Genomic DNA, 22,326 nt, shown 5'->3' on the forward strand with positions numbered 1-22,326 from the left:
TACCAGACATTGAGAAGCATTAGTGACATTGCGTGTCCTTAAAATAATTATCCTTTATGTCAACATCACAGTTTGCTTAGTGCTATGCCTTGTTTTTTCCTTCAGTGTTTGAGTGTAATTTTTGTAGTGCAAAACACCACGCTGCTGCATCACGTTGTGCCCAAAACAATTAAGTTGAATTATTGCCTTTTCCCTATCAGGAACAATAGGACTTGTCCCTTGTTTGCATCATACTTTTGATCCACTTCTATTGTACTTTGAAGTGGTGTAGAACTGCACCACATTAGAGTTGTTTCTAATATGATTCCTTCTCACACAGGAAAACAAATGAAAAAAAATTAATAAAGATACAAACCATTATACCATAATCCAAAAAATAAACATACAAACAAATGTTCATCAAATCTGAGCATTGATCTTTGTAAAGACATTCTTTTTAAATTCCTTGATTCACAAAACATTCTTTGGAAGTACTGCACATCCTCATCATATTCGTGGTTTGGATTTCCCAAATTTGCAGATTCCCTGAATTTTTGGGGGAACCGAGCTGCTGTTAATTCACCAATGTTGGATCTCAGGCCAAAGCAATGTCTAATCTAAAAATATTGCTTTGGCACCAAGATACAGCAATATGGTGCCAAAACAAGTTTATATTAGCAATATTTGACTATGTTGCGGTGATAGGGAAAAGCTTCATTTCTTCAGGCCACAGCTTTAGCTAATAATAAAAGTGCGTTGCTGCCATCTTCTGGCATCTATAGAAAAATTCCAATAATTGGGGGAGTAAATCAATTACTTGTGAATTTTCACTGTTCAGAGGGCTCAGACCGTATTTCACTGGATCTAATACTGTGTGTGCAAAAAGACTATGCTCCATAAGTATTGAACAGTAAGGCCATGGCCTTTATTTTTTCTGTGGAACGAAAACTTTGGATTTGACATAACAATAGAGGAATATGAGACAAAAGATCAACATTTCAGCTTTTATTTAGAAAGGTTTACATTTGAATCTGATACACATCTTAAAAGACCACAATGTTTTGAATCAAAAACTAAATTCTGGAGAAGTATTGGAATGGATGGGACATTTATGTACCGGTAATTTAGAGGTGTAATCAATTGCCGCATCATTATTTAAAGGTGTAACCAACATGGAAACTACACCCAAAAACATATTTTTTTCCCTAAAACTTTAAGTTGGAAAATCTTCAATATATAAAGGGTTTATGGCAACAATGTAAGTTAGCTCAACAAAGCAAGCAAGTTGTTTGCTACTAATCAATTTGTCGAGTTGTTTTAACTTTTATCTTTAAGATAGGGTTGAGTACATTTTTATTTCTTTTCGTGGCTTTGAAATTTGGAGTTCATCCAACTTCTTTTTTTATTTTTAATACAGTGCTGAGTACTTTCTATCGGTGTAAAAAACATTTAATTATGATGAGAGAAGAGGGAACAATAGTCAGACCCTGTGCTCAATCATTGACTATAGACAATACGTTACACTGAAAAAAAAAATAGTAAGTTGGATTTCATATTCATGTTGGTCAAACATGATTTTAATGCATGCAGCCAATGCCCATACTTTTTTAAAAATGTAAATCCAAATGACTATTTTTTAGAATAAGGAAAAAAGCAGCACTTGATGACACAATCGTTATGAGAGCTGGAAAAAAAATAACCCTAAAACCACTTTGAAATCAACATCAATATCGAAAAGACAGGAGTGAAAGTATCACTTACTGGCAGACACTTCATGAATTCATGTACAGATCTTACACTAGCAAATCATTGATTAGCAGCAAGAATTAGAAAGTCAGGCTGGAATTTGCACACAAAAAAACAAACAAAAAAAAACACAGAGGTGAGCATAAGAATCGCTGTAACAATATTTTATGTACAAATGAGAGGCTGAAAAGATTCCACTGGGAAAGCCTTTAAAGTCAATCTTATCTTAAGTCAATAATAGTATCTTCTGCTCACCTAAAATGGTGATCATGTTTTGTTAAAATATTGTGTATTATAGCAAAAGTAATTAAGTGGAAATGAAAGCTGAAATGTTGGTCTCATCCCATATTTGTTTTTTTAAAATCAGAAATAAAGGTGGTTGTCCTCACTGACCTATGACTTTTGGAGAGTGGTGTATGCACAAAAAGTTTAAATTGTATGGCAGTTAAACTGATATGCTGAAAGAAATCGACATGGCCGGCAATTGATATATTGGCATTTTTAAAATGTGTGAAAACATTTGTGAGAAGGAAGGACTCTCATGCGCCCAAGTAAGATTTAATTCTGATGTTCCTTTTTTTTTATGAGAGGAATGGTCTAGTCCAAGTTTATCATTTGCCAAATGACCCCCAGTATACAGGTTATGAATATTTATTTACCAAAGGCCCATATTTCCACCTGCATACTTACCATGTTTACATGTAAATGTCTGCAAAAGAGAGTTCGCTCAGGTACCCACCTTGTTCGGATAGTCAGGCTGCAGAGTGCACTCATGCTCCCTCCTGTTGTCTTCGCACTAACATAAAGAGTATTTCAAAATTGGCTTGTCGATGTAGATGTCAAGAGGCTGGGAAGTACTAAAACTTGAAAAAAAAAATAATGCTTACACTCTTAAAACTGCTTGGTCAACAATAACTGAAATTTGGTAAAAAAAAAAAAAAGTTTCAATACTAATAAACAAACAAGTTACTAAATATACATTTATATATACTGTAGAAAATAAATGTATTTGCAACTTGTATGGAAGAACTTCATTTGAGGATCTGAGCATGAGCTGCAAAGGTGACTAATATTTGTGTGTAATCCAAGGAAAGAGATAAAAAAACATTTGATTTCTACTTTATGAGTACCTATTTAAATGTTATACTACACCACATGCTGTCGTTATGATCACTGTATGTAACGTTCTGTATGAGTTTTTATGGTTTATACAAAAACAATAAAACTAATCAATATAAATGACACATCGCACTCATTCAAAACAAATCCCTAAACCAAATCAGGCATATGTAGGACTAAAGTGAATACATCATTTATGTCAGCAAATGTTGTGAAAATCATCCAGTCATTGTCTAAACCGGTGGCTGAGGTAACTAATCCTCGGCTCATTTCTTAATGATGATGGCATGACTAACAAACGACGTGTTCTCAATCACCCGTGACCTCTCGCCTTGTCAGGCAGGCTGATTCTGCAGACTTGTCATCACTTTGCACCATCTTGTTGATGCTATCACGGTGTCAGCATTCTCGCTGCTGAGAACTTGATATGACCCACAGTGCTAAAAGGTGAAGAACAAAAAATGATCCACATCCAGAAGATAAATGCGAAATTCTCACAAAAAGTGACATGTCACCATTTTTAGATCACAGTATGGAGCCTTCTCCTCATTTCAATCAAACATGATATTCAATTTAAAAACCTGTCCAAACATTTTTTGGGGTTATCGTCTCCAATCTCTAAGCCAGCTGGATGTGTGAGTACAGAAAAGAAAACTATTAACAGTAGCCCATCAAACCTGTCCTCCAGGACTTGCTGGTACTTGTTTGGGTTCAAGTTCAGTAAAGGAGAAAGAGACTAGAGCAGCTTAGTATGAGTCATCTCAAGGCAAACAGACCGTCATACATCCACTCTTAACTTTAACTCACACTTTTTAGCAATGGAATGCTGATAAAGTCTTGCTTTCTTTCATCTACCTCAATATTTCCAGTTAGACATTTTACATCAAGAGTCACCGAACGTTTTTAGAGTGAGAGTTACTTCTTGGATAGGCCTACTGATTAATGCGTAGAGGCTAACAAACTTCAAAAATAACAAATTTGCACTGTCAATGTGAAGACACCGATCATGCTAATGATTTCTCGTGTGTGTATCAACAATGATTTAACATGCTAGGGACCAGATAAATATCAACATGTAACACTTTCTTTGCCTAAATCTCTGCAAGTGTTTACATTTTCAAATGGTCATTTCTACAACATTCCTAGGAAATCACAATGTACCATCACAGGTGAGCTATTTTTACAACAGGCCTGCGGGCTACCCATGTGGTCCTTGGGCAGCATGTTGGGTGACCTCTGGTTTACACAGTGCTGCTGAAAGAATACAAGCACAGACATCAGTCCTTATGCTAACACTCAGCATGCTACTGCAGTGACAATGCAGCTAATTGATAAGCATTATTCAAATCATAACCATCAGATAATACCCTCATAGGTCATATTTAATCTTTTTGCTCCAAAAATAAATATACATTTCACACAAATAAAACGTTAGGATGAGACACTTTGCATTCCTAACTATTGAAATCCTTAAACTGGTAACACAACAATTGAATATTACCTCTGAAGAAGTATTCACAACTCTTTTCTAAATGTTTCCTGGCCTGGCTAAAGTTACAAAGACATTTGGCAAATGACACACCGTGGCTTGGTTGTCATAGACACCACAATAACATGAACTCCAAACACACAGAGAGCTCAGTTATGCTGAAAGAAAAAAGAACAACAATATGTGCCAATTTGTAACTCCGACATGTTGAGGGGCTTTTAATGTGAAATGCATACTTGATGAATCCTGTCATATTTTCTGTAAATCATTGCAGGTCATGTATTGTTCATATGACAACCCACTTAACTGGTTTTGGACACATGCTGTTGGACACAAAGGTGAGCTCCTTCTGGGGTTGTAGAATCTTGCATTCATTAAAAAAAAAAAAAAAAAAAAATCATCCGATTTTTTTTGTAAAGTCAATGAAACCAATTCAATAGGAACATCCATTACTCCCAATGTTAATTTTGACATATGTGCATCCTTGTTTTACTGTGCAGGTTTCAAATACCGGTATGTCTCATTTGTCAATTGTTCTTTGACATGAACACAATCTTTTCATAAAGGTAAAGGTGAAAAAAATTTAAAAAATGACCATGCCTGTAGGAATCTTTCCTTGAAATATTTCCAAATGAACCCATTTCAAGCTATTCAAAATAAGACATCATGAAGGGCAAAACAGTACCAAAGGAAGGGGCCCATATTTGGATTGCACTAGTTTTATAACTTGTCGATAATCAAAATTTTGACAAGCTTATCCTGAACATCGACATTTTCTCAATCATATTCCTTTGAATTTAGAATATTGTGGTGTGTAGTGATTATCTTGAGTGCTTATTTTATAGCTCCCTCTCAATTTTCTTATCAGTTGAGGTTTCAATCGTGTCATTGTCTAGGGCAGGAGGTCTAGGCTATGATTTTGTGACTTGTATTTCTATACTCACTTATGGCTAGTGGCATGGCATCACTTTGGGATTTCCAAGTAACTCACATCAACACCCATGTAGAATAATCCATGATATGGATTAGTGGCGGGCAGCTGGCGGCCCACGATTAATATTTATATTAATAATAGTAATAATAATAAAGATATTAGTTTATGACCATTGGATGTTTTGAATCTGATTGGATGGCCATGTCATCTGGGGTCCTTCAAGGGTCAGTCCTTGAACCCCTTTTGTTCAGCCTGTATATGTTACTTTTGGGTCAAATTCTTCAGAACGGCAATGTTGGCTATTATTGTTATGCAGATGACTCACAGCTACATCTACCAATGTCCCCAAATGATAGCAATTCAATAAAGATTTGTGTCACTGTCTAAAACAAATTAATAACTGGATAAACTAACATTTTCTTCAATTACACCAAAACAAAACTGAGATAATTATTTTTGGCAACAAACAAAATAGGACTGCTTTTAGTAAACATTTGGGGCCTTATTTTTGTGCCCAGTACAAGTCTAGCCCAAAATGCAGTCTAACTGTGCGCGTGGATGGATTTTCTTTATTTTGGAATTTTTGTAGTCAGGTACAGTTAGGAATAGGCTTTTGCACAGTTGTGGGAGTGAACACAGCAGACTGTATTCCCGGCCACTGTAAGTGGCTCCTTTCATTCCCTTTAAATTCAGTGCAGGTGAGGCACACAGTCTACATGCAGGAGATCGACATGCGCAAAGTACATTTATAAAGTGCTTCAAGAAGATCTCCACTCGCAGATGATGTAAAGTTGGCTGCTGTAAAGTGCACACTTGGGGACCGCTTTCCACCCATGATTGTGCATCCGTGTGTGATGAAAATGTGTGTGACTAATATAAAGATGTGACCGTTTTTACGCCTAGTGCATGTGCCCCTGTCTACAGAAATAGAGCCCCTGGAGTCACAATCTTTAAAAACCAAAGACCAAGTCCCAAACCTTGGTGTGTTGATAGGTTCGGTTCTGACTTTCAGCAGTCATATCAAATCAATCACTGAAACAGCTGAAAATCTGAAAAACATATCCAGACTGCAGGACTGCATGCTCCAAGCAGACCAGGAGAAGCCTATCCATGCTTTTATCTCCAGTAGAAATTATTATTGTAATGGTGTGGACTGGACTCTTTCAAAAGAGCATCAAACAGCTGCAGCTCATTCAGAACCCTGCAGCTCGGGTTCTGACCACAACAAAGAGATCAGATGATGTTACTCCAATCCTAAAGTCTTTACACTGGCTCCCAGTAAGCTGTAGACTTCAAAGTTCCACTATAGTTCTATTAATCACTGAATGGTTTAGGTCCATTAAAGAAATGCTAATTGAATATAAACCCAGTAGAGCTCTTTGGTCTGCAGACTTAATTAATCAATTAGTGGAGCCCAGAGTTCAAAGCAAACATGGTGAAGCAGCATTTAGCTGCAATGCTGCACACAAATAGAATACGCTGCAAACAGAAGTGAAGTCAGCAAGTGTAAATGCTATTAAATCCAGGTTAAAAATTACTGTAGCCACCCCCCTCCCCAGCCCACATATCTATGATTAAAGGTATTTTAATCATTTTTTAATTCACATTTTCGAAATCTTTGTCTTGCGCTGTACCTTGTTTTAATAATATTTTAAGGATTTTAGTTAGCTACGTTGTATTTCTTCACTTTGCTTTCAAATGTATTTTACTCTTTTGTTTGTAATCTACAAATAAAACAGAAAATGTTGAACTTTTAAATTATGTGATTGGACTTACTTTGAGTATGAAATGTTCTGCAGTATAAAAGGAAAGCTGCTTTTCCTTGCCCTGAGGTTGTTATGACGGATGGCGCACTCGCCACACAGAGGGGACTCATCAGGGAGGGATGAACTCAACTGCCCTATACTGCACTGTGTTATACAGGCGAGTGATTAGGCCTATTGATTTTGGGATTTTGAATGACATGCAGGACAACCATAGTATAATATTAAATAATATTGAGATTTTTAAGTGAGGTAATTTTTGTGAATATGTAAAATGAGCACAAAATGAGCCCTTGCACTTAATGTTGGTTTGCTGTGAGAGTCTCTCCTTGACATTTTATAACACTCCCAGCCTTGAAGGAAGTTGACGGGACCCATATTTACCTGTAGACTTTATATGGGCCTTCAGGGAAATCAGTCAATGGCATTGAGATGTCTTAGTTTGTTTGTTCGGAAAAATAACATCATCACACTGGTTTATCTTCAATTATGATCGCAACGCTCACAAAGGACATGGGCTTTCGATCTTACCAGTAAATTATATTATCGTGTGTGTTTTTGGCACCTTTCAGTTGAAAAGAGGAATTGCTATGTAGTTTTTGGCACGTGTTCATGACCCTCATCTGCCAGTCTACTGTGAACGTCTTTCTTGGCAATACTGTACAGACAGGCAGTCGCATTCACTCCTTGGCCACTAGAGGGCATTTACCACCTAATTTTAATTTTATAAATCAGGTTACTGAGTTTGATCAGAATGCTACAGCAGGTAGAATTTATACAACCAGTGGGAGTTAAGAATGATTGACGAAAGAAGAAGAAGATGAAAGAAGAACTCCATCTCTTTGAGACAATATCTGTTTTTTATAAACATTAATGTGCTTTCAGGTCAAATCAAATCAAAATACATTTCACATGAAATTGCTAAATGGAAAATAATAATGCAAAAAGAAATCCATATCTACAATTTCTACAATAATAACAATTATTACAAAAAAATTCAAAATGAAATTCATACCTACAATTTCTACAACAGATTACACTTGTCAACAGCTGTCACCGATTTAAAAAATGGTGTTGAGATATTTTTTGTTTTTAAATTTGACCTGTAAAAGCCAGCTCGATATGGATATTATCATGCATTGTAATTCATGGATATGGTGTTTTAGGAAAAAAAAAAATTTTGCTGACCCTAACCCTTAGTTCATAAATATTACTAAATATATTACTATATTACATATTAAATTATTATTATAGTCATATTCTAATTCTTATGAAAACTTGATGTCATGGAGAAAAAACGAGGGCAGATTAGAAATCAAGAGTCTACAAAGGTTTACTTAGATATTTTTCTAATCACGGACCTTGCACAATAAGTGCGGGAAAACACTCAATTCTAGAGTCATTAATTTTTCATCTCATTGTGTGTTAAAGCTTTCTGTTTGACCTTATCATACTTCCCCTCTTCTCGTTTTTGCGATGACACACAATGTATTGTATTTCACCGAGCTTCTTCCTTGTGCATTGATTTAAATAATCTATAGTTGCTGTAAAAACAATAGACAACGGATGTGAATTAACACTACACGGGTGATGGCTGCACGAACCAAGGAAGCCGTCACCCTAGGGAGGGGTCTCACCTGCCTGGGAAAACGGGGGCGCACTGAGGGGCTTTTTCTTGGCCTGCAAGTCCGGGCTTGGTTGCAGACCTGTCTGTCCCAACTCAGTGCAAACATGTCAGACATTTCACCACCAGGATGAGTGAGCTCAGCTCCCCCTATAGTAGAGTGAACTGATCTTTACCTCGCACTGACTGTCAGCTTGAAATGTGCCCAACATATCAAATGTATTCAAGCTGCTTCATTAACTGTTAAAAGGCATGAACTTATTCTTGCTACATGCCGGCATGCTGATGAGAGAAATGAGGGATTCCTGAAATATGTGCTAACCGTAAAATAAATAGTGATTTTTCATGAGCTGAAAGGCAATGTGTCCACATTTGACCAAAAAATAACCATGCGGGTTGAGGTTCTGACATCAGTCAGCTGCACATGTTCACTTAAAGGTCCATTTACAGGTGTGGCCCTGTTGAATGTGGACTTCAGAACAACATTACAATTCACAGAGGACAGACACACAGAGTTAATTAAACCATCAGCAGCAGGACAAACAAGTGTCCATTATGCAGACGCTAGACTCGGGTTATGCAGCTTTCAGCAGAATACCTCCATGACAGGTGACCGCAGGCGGCAATACATAGTGTATGTGATTCAGGACGTCCTGAAAGCATGGCTATTGCGGGAATATACACAGGACACCCAAAACAAACCCACTTCTTGGCCTAACTAGCAAGCACACAAGGGTAGAAATAAGGGAGCGTATTTATGACCATGTGGTTCAGTGAGGTCAGAGTACAAGGCCAGATCTCTGTGGGCCACCAGGAGAGAAGACATGATGACTATTATTTAGCTGTCAGACTTCGGAAATACATTACAAGGACAAACGTACTGGGACACCTGGCTGCTTACATCCATACTGGAAGCAGAAATGACAAGGGAAAAAAATCGGGAGCTGGTCTCAGATGAGTGTGAGGATTTTTGTCCCGTCATACAGATGCACAATCTCTGTTTCGGGTCAGCTCAATGGTGTTTGGTGGGTCAAGTTTGTCCACACCAACCACACCCAAATGCTCTCTTGGACGTTGCTTTGTGTCTTGTGGCACTGTCAACTTGATACAGAAAAGGGTCCTCGCCTTATTCCCGCCAAGTTGGAGGCAAAGAATTGTCAAAAATGTCTCATCATACTGCAAAAAGAGGATTCTATGGAAATTTGTGGAAGGGCTCTTGTCCAAAAACCTGATCACTTGATTCTTGGGTGACCTCCACTGACACCGATTCCAAGATCAATTTTGACAAATACTGCATGACTTGAAAAAGTAAAATGTCTAAAACTGACTATCAGACAGCAGGATTGAGTTCATTCAGTTTTCATGAAAAAAACAAAACAAATGATGTTTGGCAACCAACATGAGGTCTGCACGCACACACGCAGACACACGCAGACACACAGTTCTCCTGTGTTGTGACATTCATTTTCTTTCCTAGATTTCTTCTGTGAGGAGGTCTCACTGAATGATAGGCCTGGTTTTGGGAAGAAGACACACGGTTTTCATAAGGCTATTAATCTTAAAAGGAGCAGCTGTCAGAGCAAATACATTACCCCTATTCCTGACATAAAGAAGGCTTGTCCAAGTCCTTGATTTTGGGTTTGGCGGAAAACAATATCACACTGCCTCTGATAGAAGGCCTTGAATAGCCTTTTCCAGACTTCTCCATAATGGATCCAGCATTCTTACGCTTAAAGGCGCAGCATTACATTAGACTTGCAACAATTCATGACACACGATTTGGCTTTTCAGTTTAAAGAGGATAAGTGAAGGCAAGACTGCTATTAGACATGTCAAAGCTGCATGGGAGTAGCGAAACAAACTGGAGGTGGAGTAAGATTTCACCTGAAGGACGGCACGGTGCGCCAATAAGGAAAAAAGGTACTGAGCCGAAACCCAGAAGATAATGTTAAACATCAGAGCAAGACCTGAAATGAAGATTGTGTACAAGGCTTGTGTCAACAACCATGTGTGACCCACAGTTTTTCAGTTTTTTTGTGGCGGATATCCAAGCAGAGCAAGCATGAATCTGCGGCAGCTGGAGATGAAGTCTGAAGTGCTCCCAAACTAATTATGTTCCTCCGTTAATTGACAACAGACTAGCACAGCAAAGTCGCACAAACTGCAGAGGTTTTCAAACGTGCACGCGAGCATCACAAGCTTTTGACTTCAACCAACTGACGACAACATTGCATGAATGGCCACAGACGGCAAAAACTCGATGTTGACAGCAGGGGTAACGCAAGGGCCTGTTCTCGTGAGAATGAAATAAGATGACAACCAAAATGTAACGCATTTTGCAAGGAACAGAAAGCAGGCAAAATTTAGAGTTATTGGAAAAATATTTGTTAGATTTGTTTACAATCTTACGAATGCATGGTTGTAGATGACCACAACATTTCCCACTGTGCAACCACAATTTTTTTTTCCTCCTGATTGTTGTTCAAAAAAACAATCTGGTTTCAATCACAAAATCAAAAACGGTCGACAAAGATTAGATTGTTATCTGGTTCAGGTAAAACAACCTACGGTGCAATAACTGTTTGTGCTTCTCATTTGAGTAAGTCTTAAAGAGGAAGACAACACAAAACATTTCTTTACAAGAATATGTTCTATGCAAACCCACTACTTGAAACATCCATCCATCCATTATTGATACCGCTTATCCTCACAAGGGTCTACTTGAAACATTCTGATAAATATTGCATTTGTGGAATAAGAGTTAATCCACCCGTTTTTAGCCATCTCAGGGGTCGGCCATTTTGTAACTAAATTACATCACAGTTGCTCAAGGCTCAGGTAACGACCAATCACAGCTCACCTGTTTTCTGAAGTTGAGCCATGATTGGTCGTTACCTGAGCCCTGAGCAACTTTGATGTCATCTTCAGTCGACAGAAGTGACAAAATGGACACCCCCTGAGATCACTTAAAAAGGATCAATTTTGCTGCTTAACTCATATTCACATATCGAAATGCCATGTTAAAACTAGTGAAGGCGCATAGAACATATTATTGCATTATTCTGCTTTAAGCGAACCCTAAATTGAACAAATGTGGGAGACAAAACTAGTCCAATTTGTGGAACTGAAATTGAATTGAAATTCTGATGAGAACATGAGATGGATTGTTAACTGTAGTTTTAAAATCAAGTTTGGGCATTTTTCCTTTGCCATGTTTGGACAAGAGGCTTGAGCTGCAAAAAAAAAAAAAAAAAAAGACGAATGCCATTATCTTGATCTACCATGGAGCTGCTCGCCACACCCTGAAACCACCCTGCTTAATTTAATTGTCAAGTCCACTTTAAATACAACCATGTTTTACTAAATAAATACCTGAAAGGACTTCAATGTATGGGAGCCTGTTAGCTGTCATTACACAGACAGTTGGATTACTGACGACAATATTAATAAATAAAAAGTGGACTGAAATAGCACAGGGTAGCTTGTGGAGTCTAAATTAAAAATAACCACATAATAGAAACGGAACGGGAATCATTTTTAACTCATCTGAATCTAGATAGTTTGGCTTGGATACACTGGTATGTGTAAATCTAAATAATTTTAGCAAAGCCTTGAAAGTCAATTGGCCAAGAAATGGAACAATTCAGAATTTGACCAAAAGTTGGTTGAAGAATATGCCTCAAAAGTCACACAAAAATCCAGTGATCGATCAAATTTTGAAGTTGAAAAAAATAACTAAAAAGTAAAGCAAATAAATTAAAGTATGTGCTGAATACTGACAAAACACACGTGCAACATCATGTCTTGAACACTTGAACACTACCTTTCTTACACTGAAAAAGGATCCAACAAACACTTCACTCAACTATGAATGATTGGTAAGTTATAACAGACCCTAAACCACACCATTATAATATAATATATTAGAACTCTTAATTAAACACCATTGACACGGTAAGTATTCTCTAGTAAGGAATCATATTTGCATTGTCCAATATTTCCTTATAACGGAATTTCCTTAACGTGGGAAACGACTATGGTACATGTCCATGTTAACAAAATACATGTGTAACAAGTTAGCAACACAAGCAATATAATAATAATAAAAATTTTGTAATGATACGTTTTTTTTTCCGAGTGAGGGAATTCCCGTTTGATCCGATGATGGCGGAGCGGTCAAAGTTTTTCCGTAGTATAGAGTGGGGACTGCTTGTGTTTGCGCTACTGCGGGCTTCGCTATCGAAATTCCGGAATCAATCGTTAATGTAATATAGTAGAAGACTATATGCATTAATGCATATGTTTTTTTTCCGGGTCAGGGAATTTCCTTTTGACAGAGGTCCTTACTTTCTTATGATCAGCATTGCTATTTTCAAATCATGACTCTCTCATGAAAAGCACATTCATATTAATAACATTAAATATAGGAGGCCTACAAGAGATTTGTGCAATAAATATGAAATGAATTATGAATTATGAAAGTAATACAGCTTGTTCATTTAAAAACAATGGATTTTTTTAAGCACATACATCTTTGTTAGTATTTTAGCAATAGTCATAGCCGTACTCATGTTGTGATTGAAAAGGAAAAGTCCGTTTTTAACTATTTTAGACAAAATTCTTTATTTATTCTTCTGTCTCTTGGCTGCTATCTTTGTTTTCAGCAAACAAACACACAGAACGGTGTGTTCTGGACCACTGTCACAATTACTGCCCTAACCTGATTGGAACTATAAGTATTGTGGTAGTGCAAGTTCTCCTTTATCTGTTCAGGATAACACATCTAAAAACAAATAGGGAAACCACACCTGTTCTTCCAGCAGTTTTGCAGAGCAAGTTAACAACATCACTTTAGATCCTAAGGCCATTATGCAGCGCAGCATGTAAATGCTAAGAAAAAGAAACAGGGGAAAAAATAGTATTGTTGTAGTACATTTTCACTTAAATCAAAACCAGATTTGTCCCCATAGCATTTTAAGTAGCACATGTTATGTAACACAAGTAACCTCCTATAAGGGAGAGCAACTGAAGGCTAAACAGGATGAAATTGTCCTTGAGTTCATTTTATGCCGACAGAGGAAAAGCAAGCTGGACAGTAAAAAAAAAAAAAGTTGTGGCATTAACAGGAAACACTCAAAAATAACACATAGCCTTCAGTAAATTGTGTTCAGGTAGATGTCATTCTCTTCAATGGGAGCAAATAGAGACAAGTCTATCTCTGAAACAAACGACTCCCTTAAAACTACAACAAAAAAAGTCCAACATTATGTCAAAAGACATGAGGCATCTGCCTTACTGTAACAATTAGACTTCTATGCTGAGAACATAAAGACATATGAGACGTGTTTATTGAAGGTCACAAGCAATTACCCAGCCTGGTAAAAGCTGGCATGTCTCACATGGCACCACTGCACGCCCTCATTAGGTGTGTTCGACTGCCCAGAGTGGCTCTTGGGCCTATAAAAGAAGTCAGCTTGCTGTCCTCCAGCCTCCATTTTAGCACAAGCTCACCAACAGGCGCACAACAAAAGCAGATATTACCACCTGCATAGTACATGAGGGTCAAACTGCACTAGAGGAAGCTTGGGCCTGCTTAATAGCAGCGATGTGTAGCTAGCTACATTTACAGCTAATGGGCTGGGTGGCCACAATATGAGCAATAATAATTGTATGCTTTGTTTTGAAATGTTCTGAGGTTTGGAGTGGCATTTGGGAAAATAAAATTCGGGGGCAAATGTCATTTGAAGAGTCAGTGTTTGAATGTATATAAAGCACATCGTTCAGCTAATGTTTATGCTAATGTAACCCTACAGTGTTACACTAATTATTAAAAAAAGAACACACACTTTCAATCGTACTCACACACGCACACACACACACAAAACACAACTTAAAGAGTATTTCAAGACAAAGTACACTCGAGGAAGGGACTCCTTAGATGACACTCTAAACCAAAACCAATATTTACTAAGGGGAGTTTGGGGGGCTGGGGGTATTGCACCTTGTTGGTGTCAGGTGTTGACCTCAAGTTTGTTCGACCAACATCTATTTTTTTTTGTATTAAAATACGCTAATAATATTCTCACGTACGAAACGAAAATTTGAAATAAAACAGAATAATTTGGAATATGCAAAACAACACGTCTGAAAGCTTGGTCGCGCAAAAAAAGTGTTGTTGTTTTGTTTTTTTTAACGAAAGGGAGCCGTTTAAATAAACGACCAGTTTTTATTTTATGTTGTTTTTGTCTTATTTAAATATTATTCACACAACTCAAGGTTGCAAAATACGACATTTCTATAATGATTTGAATTCGGTTTTGTTACGTTTTGTTTTCTAAACTGTTGTGGACATAAAAAAAAAACAACAACATTTTCGTGGTTGTGAGAAAAGAAAGGTTTTTTTTTTTTTAATGAGAGATTTCTCTCAGCGCAACACCACAATTTAAAATTATTAAGGTGTTTTGGGAACCGGAGTGGAGGAAGGTTCGGCTCCTTTTATGTGTCAAGCGGAACCGTTCACTATTGTTGTGGAGTTTCGAATATTATATTAGAATTTGCATTTGTATTTTGAAAGTTCATCTGTCTTTAAAGTGAATATTGTTTTCACTCGATATAAGTGAATTGTCTAAAGTCGGTAAAATTGATGACGTTGAATAAAAATCTGAGTTTATGGCACAGTATAGTTTTCTTTCTTTCTTATTATTCTGTAGGTAACCAACAATATTCGTATTATGCGTTAAAAAAAAACTGAAAGCACGCGGAACCACATACAGTAACAAAAACAAAACTAGCTCCGCCGCGCCACATGATTTGGATGTTCCTTTTTCATCTATTAAAAATCAGTTGCCAGAATTAAAGAAATAAAAACAAGGCAAATAAAATGGAAATATAGGCAATAGTCTACATAATTAAAATATATCATTTGAAGACCAATTTGTATTTGAAAATGTGAAAAAATTATACTGATGTAAATATTGCATTTTATGCATGAACATTGCCATAAAATAGTGGTAATTAATTATACAAGACGTTTCTAAAATCGTTTGATGTTTACTTATATTTTTAATCATAATAAATGTGTAGATATATTTCTATATTTAAAAAAAATCCACTCACGCACTCTCATTTTAATAACGGAGAATATATAGCTCTATATATGCTTAAAAAAAAAATGCAAGCAAGATACCAACCTTAACACAGCCACGCAAAACCATGCAATTCTTATGATGTCCAGCTGGGGGAGTCCTGCATGACAACGAGATCAAAAGACACAACTTCAGATGGTTAATGATGTTTGGTAATGGTTACTTCAGTTCATTTTGGGAATATTTCCAAGTTTATAAAGATATAACATGTGTTGTCTTGCGTGTTTAGTGTCACCAGAAATTGGTGCACAACCATATGCAGCTTCCATGTGTTCCAATATGAATACGACGACGACTACGACGATGACGACGATGACGATGATGATGATGATGATGATGATGATGATGATGATGATGATGATGATGGTGGTGGTGGTGTAGCTTCGGTGGTATGGAGGGTATAAGGGCGCTGCACCTTGTTACCTTTAGGTCGACTGTTTTACAAGGTTTTACAAGAGCCATTTTGCGAGCATATAAACGATTACCTTGCATAGAAGGTCTGCAACATGCTGTGATAATTCACGTCTGTGGAATCCGCACTGATATCCCCTAGTCTGGAAAAATGGGAAATGTACAAAGCTATCGATTACACGAGGCTACTCAGGTTTGATGCTCTGGCTCTTTCCTCTTGTAAAATTCTGCAGTCCCGCGCTTCTCTGCACAGTCACTCTGTACAGTCAGCATGTAGTCGACTAATTATCTGAAGAATAAAGCAAAAATAACAAGAAACAAATGAAAATTATTTGTATCTGATTATCAAGTTCATGAAAACATCCAAGAATAATTATGTGCATCCCTGCAAGGGGGGTCAAATTTATTGGAGAATAACAACAACAAAAAAAGCGGTTTTGCAATCTAGACATATATTGCATTTATTTCGATCCTTTAAAAAAATTGCAATAGCAAGTCACCAATTGCACCAAATATATTAATATCGCAATCAAATACAAGCGGCGCAAAGTAAACTTACACATGTGTATTTACAACAAGCATGCTTAATAAATTGTGTTATTGATGACACTTTAACAATTGAAGACTTTTTAATCCGCTTTATATGTCTAGATTGCAAATCCTCTTTTTTTGTTGTTGTTATTCTCCAATACATTTGATCCCCCTTGCCATTTCTGCGCATATGTGTGCATGTATGCTTGAAGTTCTTACCAGCTGAGGCTGCATGTTGGATGAAACGTTTCCCCTTTCTGCCACTTCCCCTATGCAAAATACTCCAGGAGGCTGCACGGCTCCAACCGGATGAGGTTTGTATTGGCTGACATCTTCGCACAGCTCTGGTCAGCCAATGAAACCCAAGCACAACCCCTGCGTAGAGCAGCTACGATTGACGTGGAGAGGACGCGTCAAATTAATTCCAGCAAAGTCCGGACTCCCCGGGATAACTTCAATTTGCTTTTATCGGATGAAGATCACTTTTGGTCGCCACCTTGTTGCGTGCGTCTGAAAGACGAGAGACGAACATCGCGCGCTGCAGCTCAGGGACATTTCAGTGGACTATTTTTTCCCCCCGTTCCACTTCATTGTGTGCGTTCGCTGCCGCCATCTAAGGGCTCGTGTGTTTCCAAACATTACGGAACGTAAAGAGGCAAATGGGTAAGGCTGCATCTTATTTACTGTACGCTTCGTTGCTTTGGAGCTTATGGAAGCGTGTCCACGCTCACCACGCCTGCGTAAAAAGTCACAGTTCCCTCCCATTGCCCACCATGCGCTTAATGTATGTGCACTTATTTTGTTAATAAAGTTAATAAAGCAGCAACTATAACAGCACTGCATAAAATGCATGGATGTCTTTGTAAAATTACACAATAACAACAATGGTGATGTTTTATTTTAATCTGCAATGATTTGTAGCGCGTAAACATTTTTTTTTCCTGGGAACGCCATTTTTTCCCCTGAACAAGACAGTTGGAAGTGGTTTAAAAACATGCAAAAAAAAAAATCCACTCACTGCACTGTTAGATTGCTGCAAGCGTACAGTATTTTATGACGTTAAAATAGTCTGTGTGGAGAAGATGATTCGAATGTTTTGTTTAAATTCCTTGTGCGTGTGTGGCGCAGAGCAAACCTATGGAGAGGTGAATCAACTGGGCGGTGTGTTCGTAAATGGAAGACCCCTTCCCAACGCCATTCGTCTGAGAATAGTGGAGCTGGCCCAGCTGGGCATCAGACCCTGCGACATAAGCCGGCAGCTGCGCGTCTCGCACGGCTGCGTGAGCAAGATTCTGGCGCGGTACAACGAGACGGGCTCCATTTTACCGGGCGCAATCGGCGGGAGCAAACCTCGCGTCACGACGCCCAACGTGGTGAAAAACATCAGGGAATACAAACAGAACGACCCCGGGATCTTTGCGTGGGAGATCCGAGACAGACTGTTGGCGGACGGCGTTTGCGATAAATACAACGTGCCCTCGGTGAGCTCCATCAGTAGGATTTTACGCAACAAGATTGGGAATCTGTCCCAGCCCAGCCAGTACGAAGGCGGCAAGCAAGCCTCACCGCAGGGCGGCCTCCCTTACAACCACATTTATCCGTACTCCTACTCCAACACCATGTCGCCGGCTGCCACCAAGATGGGCTCCCCTCCCGGGGTGCCCGTAACGGCGGGACACGTGAGCATCTCCAGGGCCTGGCCCTCTGCGCATACGGTCAGCAACATCCTCGGGATCCGAGCCTTCATGGACCCCGCAGGTGAGCACAACACGGCCCGCGGTGCGACTAACTGCCTTTCTTCTGCACTACCTGTTCGGCGGCAGGACAATATGTCCATTAGGCCACTTTCAATAGGCCTTTTCACGCATGACATGTGTGCAAACACCTTCCTCACCGGCCCTAATCCCCCAACTGCTCATTATAGACTTTTTCTCTTGACCTTTAAAGTCAGTGAATAAAGACATTCGTTCTTACATTACAATACATGTTGGACTGGATAATGAAACATTAATCACGTGTGTTTTAAGATTTCATTTTACCATTATTAATCCTCACTTATTAATAAAAATGTTGTTTTTTTCCAACAAAAATATTTAAAAACAAAAAGAAGAACAAAACAAATTTAGAATCTATTTCCAGATTTATCGAATTTAAGTATGCGTCGTTGGTATTCGTGATGCACGTGATCCGAATGATAATTCATGGAAATGTATCCTTTCTAAACATCGTTTTAACTGACTTTATTTATTTACTTTTTTAATCAGCCATTGCTGGGACAGAGGGGTATCCGACCAAAATGGAGGAGTGGAGCAGCGTCAATCGAGCAGCTTTCCCTGCAGCTCACTCAGTCAACGGCATCGACAAATCAGCCATTGATGCTGACATAAAATACGCACAGGTAACAATTTATTATAAGCAACATTTTACTAACAGTTTCTTGTAATATTTCAATGCATATATTGCAGTGCTATTCGAACAGCTCCGTTCCCATGGGCCTACAGGGAATAATTATTTTCCCCCTTGTGTGCATGTTCCCCAGCCGTCCTCCACACTGTCCAGCTATGTCTCGGCGTGTGCGTACTCCCCCACGAACCAGTACGGGGTATACAGCGGCCCAGCGGGCGGCTACGTGGCCCCGGGTCACCACCACTGGCAGCCGCAGAGCCCGGCCCTCTCTCACCCGGGAACCGGCATGAGCATGCACGCGGGGGAGATCCACTCTCCGATGGCCTTCAAGCACCACGCCCGAGAAGGTACATTCACGTGGAGCCTACTTTAGTGTGAAAATGTCCAACTTCTGCTCAGCCATCAGCTCCTAATGCTCAATCACGTAGTAATTAACCAGTCAGAATTAGTGCATTCTTCTGCCACTTTTTTTTAAGTTGAGCTATACAATTTTATCAAATTGTGACTTTACAGAGATTCAAATTCTCAATTTTGACTGACACCACCAGAGAGGTCTATTTGCGCAATGTTTATTAATATGTTTGTAGTTTGCATTGTTGTAGAACCTAATTACATATTACTAAGGCCTTAGTATGATTTACTATCACACACACACACACACACACACACACACACACATATATATATATATATATATATATATATATATATACAACAAAACATATAGATATAATATACATATATATATATATATATATATATATATATATATATATATATATATATATATATATATATATATATATATATATATATATATATATATATATATATATACTCATGACTGTATCAGTAAATTTATGTAATTATTGTTATTGATTGGTATTTATCTTACAGTACACTTTTAAATGTAATGTATATGATATCCTTACTGGAGCCACTAGGTACACTAACCTAGAGAAGAATATGTGGATCCACAAAACAAGTAGTGCGCATTTTATATATTTATACTCAGTATAATTTGTGTTATTATTTCAGGAGAAAGAAAACCCCCCAGTCCACTGAGCAAGCAGCAGCACCATGAAGACTTGAACATTGTGCATGGACTCAGTCTCCCTACCTCATCATCATAACCGGGACTTTTACCAGCTTCATAATCAGATTTAACTGAACTCATTTCAACTCCAGTAAGTCTGAACCCAAACAAACAGGGCCTCACTTCATGTTGTGGATGCAGCAAAGCCTAAACAGGCTTTGTGGCCTTATGAATGTAAGCTTGCATGGATGCATTGGTGCTCCACAAAACACAACTATTTTGTCATTAAAAAAAAAAAGTTCTGCATGTCCAGTTTGTCATTGATAAAAAAAAAAGGAAGCTGTTAAATGTGTTGTCATTTGTGCCCTCAATCCCATTCTGCAGTAAAGAACAAATATTGACTATTTGCCAAACCTTTAATTACAAATATATTTTTATAATTTCGTTTTAATATGAAAAATTACCCTCAAAATAAATAAAGGCGTTTCAAATTGCTTTTTCACAGCTGTTAATTGTGTTTTCACAGCTTTTTGTATAATCAATTAAATATACAAAGATAGTTCCAAAATTCTCATAAAACAAAAAATCTGGTAATTACTTTTAGAATTCAGACTCTGAAGCATTTTCTGGCGGCAGCCATTAATTGTTTTTGTTGGACTGTTTTCCAGCTGGTCTTGCACTTCTCTGCTTCTAATGGCCTGCAGATTTTATTTAGGCCTAGTCTAAGTGTAGGCACTAATTTGAGAGTTTCCTGGAATTATAATATTTGTTGCTTATTATATGGTTGCTTAGCTGGGGGGGGCACTCAGGTGTAACCACTCCACCTTTCCAGAGAGTTGTGCAGGCTCGGCGCCTCCACTGATCTTATCTGACTTGTAATGAAAGCTGCCATGATGGGAAACGAAGGGGTGATGGGCAAGCTGGCTACTGGTGTATAGCTGCAGCAAATACAACAAATCGACTTACATGAAGCCTCTCGAAGTTCCAGAATACAATTTATAAGCATTTCTCCCATAACTCCTTCCTCCTAAACACCTCTGCTTGCTCTGTGGTCTTCTCTGAACCTTTTAATAGACTCCTTCACCATTTATGAGGGCTTGTTGTGTGATGACACAGTTTAAGTTATGCTCGTTTCTATATGCCAGTGTTATTTCTAGTGAACAGAGTCTCTTTTCAGAGCATTTCAAATGTTTATGAAAAGGCTGAAAATACTTGATGGAAGGCAGCTCACGTGTTTTTTTCCCCCCACCCAAAGCATTATTAGTGTGTAATGAGCAATGTTGTTATAGTTAACGAAAAGTAATAGTAAAACTACAACTAACATTTTGAAAGCATTTTTGTTAACGAAATAAAATAAAAGGAAAAAGCTTTCGAAAAAAAAGAAAACTAACTGAAACTACATCTTAAGTTTGTAGAACGTACTAAAAATAACTATAAAACATAGCAAAATGTCCTTATTTGTTCTATCCGTACTGAAGAAAGATGTTCAACCAGTCATTTGAGAAATTTAGTTTACTTTACTTTGCAACACAATAATTAGTGACCCTTTTTTTTCCAATTTTGCAGTCGACAAATACTCCACAATAAACTAAAACTAATATTTAAACTAATAAAATCAAACTAAAAAGAAGCATTTTGGAAAAATAAAAACGAACAAACCGGCTCTAAAAACTAATTAAAACGAACTAAATTCAAAAACCAAAAGTCAAAATAAAATAAAAGCTGTTATGAAAAATCCAAAAGTAGTATAGCCCTGGTACTGAGACCAACGGTTCAGTTTAATTGTCATCTGCCAAACGGCTACAAATACACTTGTGTACCTGCCCTTAACTTGTAGCCATTATTGCACTTTTGACATTCAGGTGACCCTTAGATCTCAATTGAGGTGTTGGCCTTCTCTACTGGAAACAAACATGCATGATTGTGAATTAAAGAAGGACTGTGTGGTCAGGAAAGAATGTGGTTGATCAACTCATCATCACTGTCGTCATTTTTCTTGTGAAATAAATCAGGGTGTTACATAATAATGTTAGAGGTAATGCAGAAGCATTTTTGAAGCAGTGAAGAGTCTGTCTGATAGTGGTTTTATTTAATAGTTGCCCTTTGGTCTATCGTGGAAATATTGTAGGAATTATTATTCATA

The 22,326-nt window shown here is 37.9% G+C and overlaps 2 protein-coding genes across 7 annotated transcripts; one reads left to right on the forward strand and one right to left on the reverse strand.

The window, feature by feature from the left end:
• Positions 1-969: 969 nt before the first annotated feature.
• LOC147137757 (uncharacterized) lies at positions 970-17,361 on the reverse strand. Of its 6 annotated transcripts, none has more exons than XM_086049007.1 (5): positions 16,961-17,361; positions 16,053-16,499; positions 15,845-15,899; positions 4,006-4,098; positions 970-3,284 (listed from the first exon to the last, which is right to left on the reverse strand). In XM_086049007.1, exons 2-5 carry the CDS (start codon positions 16,289-16,291, stop codon positions 3,180-3,182), a joined length of 492 nt encoding a protein of 163 aa, XP_085905133.1. In that variant the 5' UTR covers positions 16,292-16,499; positions 16,961-17,361; the 3' UTR covers positions 970-3,179. The 6 variants fall into 6 exon arrangements, 2 of the variants coding, with proteins under 2 accessions (XP_085905133.1, XP_085905132.1); XM_086049006.1 differs by having other exon boundaries at positions 16,035-16,499; XR_015089262.1 differs by having other exon boundaries at positions 970-4,095.
• pax1a (paired box 1a) lies at positions 17,143-20,531 on the forward strand. The gene is made up of 5 exons (XM_086049004.1): positions 17,143-17,404; positions 17,870-18,499; positions 19,006-19,139; positions 19,281-19,494; positions 20,186-20,531. Exons 1-5 carry the CDS (start codon positions 17,401-17,403, stop codon positions 20,278-20,280), a joined length of 1,077 nt encoding a protein of 358 aa, XP_085905130.1. The 5' UTR covers positions 17,143-17,400; the 3' UTR covers positions 20,281-20,531.
• The last annotated feature ends 1,795 nt before the right edge of the window (positions 20,532-22,326 follow it).

This window comes from Filicampus tigris, chromosome 13, assembly GCF_054856515.1.
Source record: "Filicampus tigris isolate MCC_2025a chromosome 13, RoL_Ftig_1.0, whole genome shotgun sequence".
In the NCBI taxonomy this organism is placed as follows: domain Eukaryota; kingdom Metazoa; phylum Chordata; class Actinopteri; order Syngnathiformes; family Syngnathidae; genus Filicampus; species Filicampus tigris.

What these genes read in the sequence shown, in the direction of transcription:
- LOC147137757 (XM_086049006.1), bottom strand. Translation starts at nt 16,291, where the DNA reads ATGCAAGGTAATCGTTTATATGCTCGCAAAATGGCTCTTGTAAAACCT. An exon ending in TGGTTGTGCACCAATTTCTG is followed by an intron (nt 15,900 to 16,034) that starts GTGACACTAAAC and finishes GTTGTCATGCAG; the next exon opens with GACTCCCCCAGCTGGACATC. An exon ending in AAAATAGCTCACCTGTGATG is followed by an intron (nt 3,285 to 4,005) that starts GTACATTGTGAT and finishes TTCACCTTTTAG; the next exon opens with CACTGTGGGTCATATCAAGT.
- pax1a (XM_086049004.1), top strand. An exon ending in AGCCTTCATGGACCCCGCAG is followed by an intron (nt 18,500 to 19,005) that starts GTGAGCACAACA and finishes TTTTTTAATCAG; the next exon opens with CCATTGCTGGGACAGAGGGG. An exon ending in CAAGCACCACGCCCGAGAAG is followed by an intron (nt 19,495 to 20,185) that starts GTACATTCACGT and finishes TTATTATTTCAG; the next exon opens with GAGAAAGAAAACCCCCCAGT.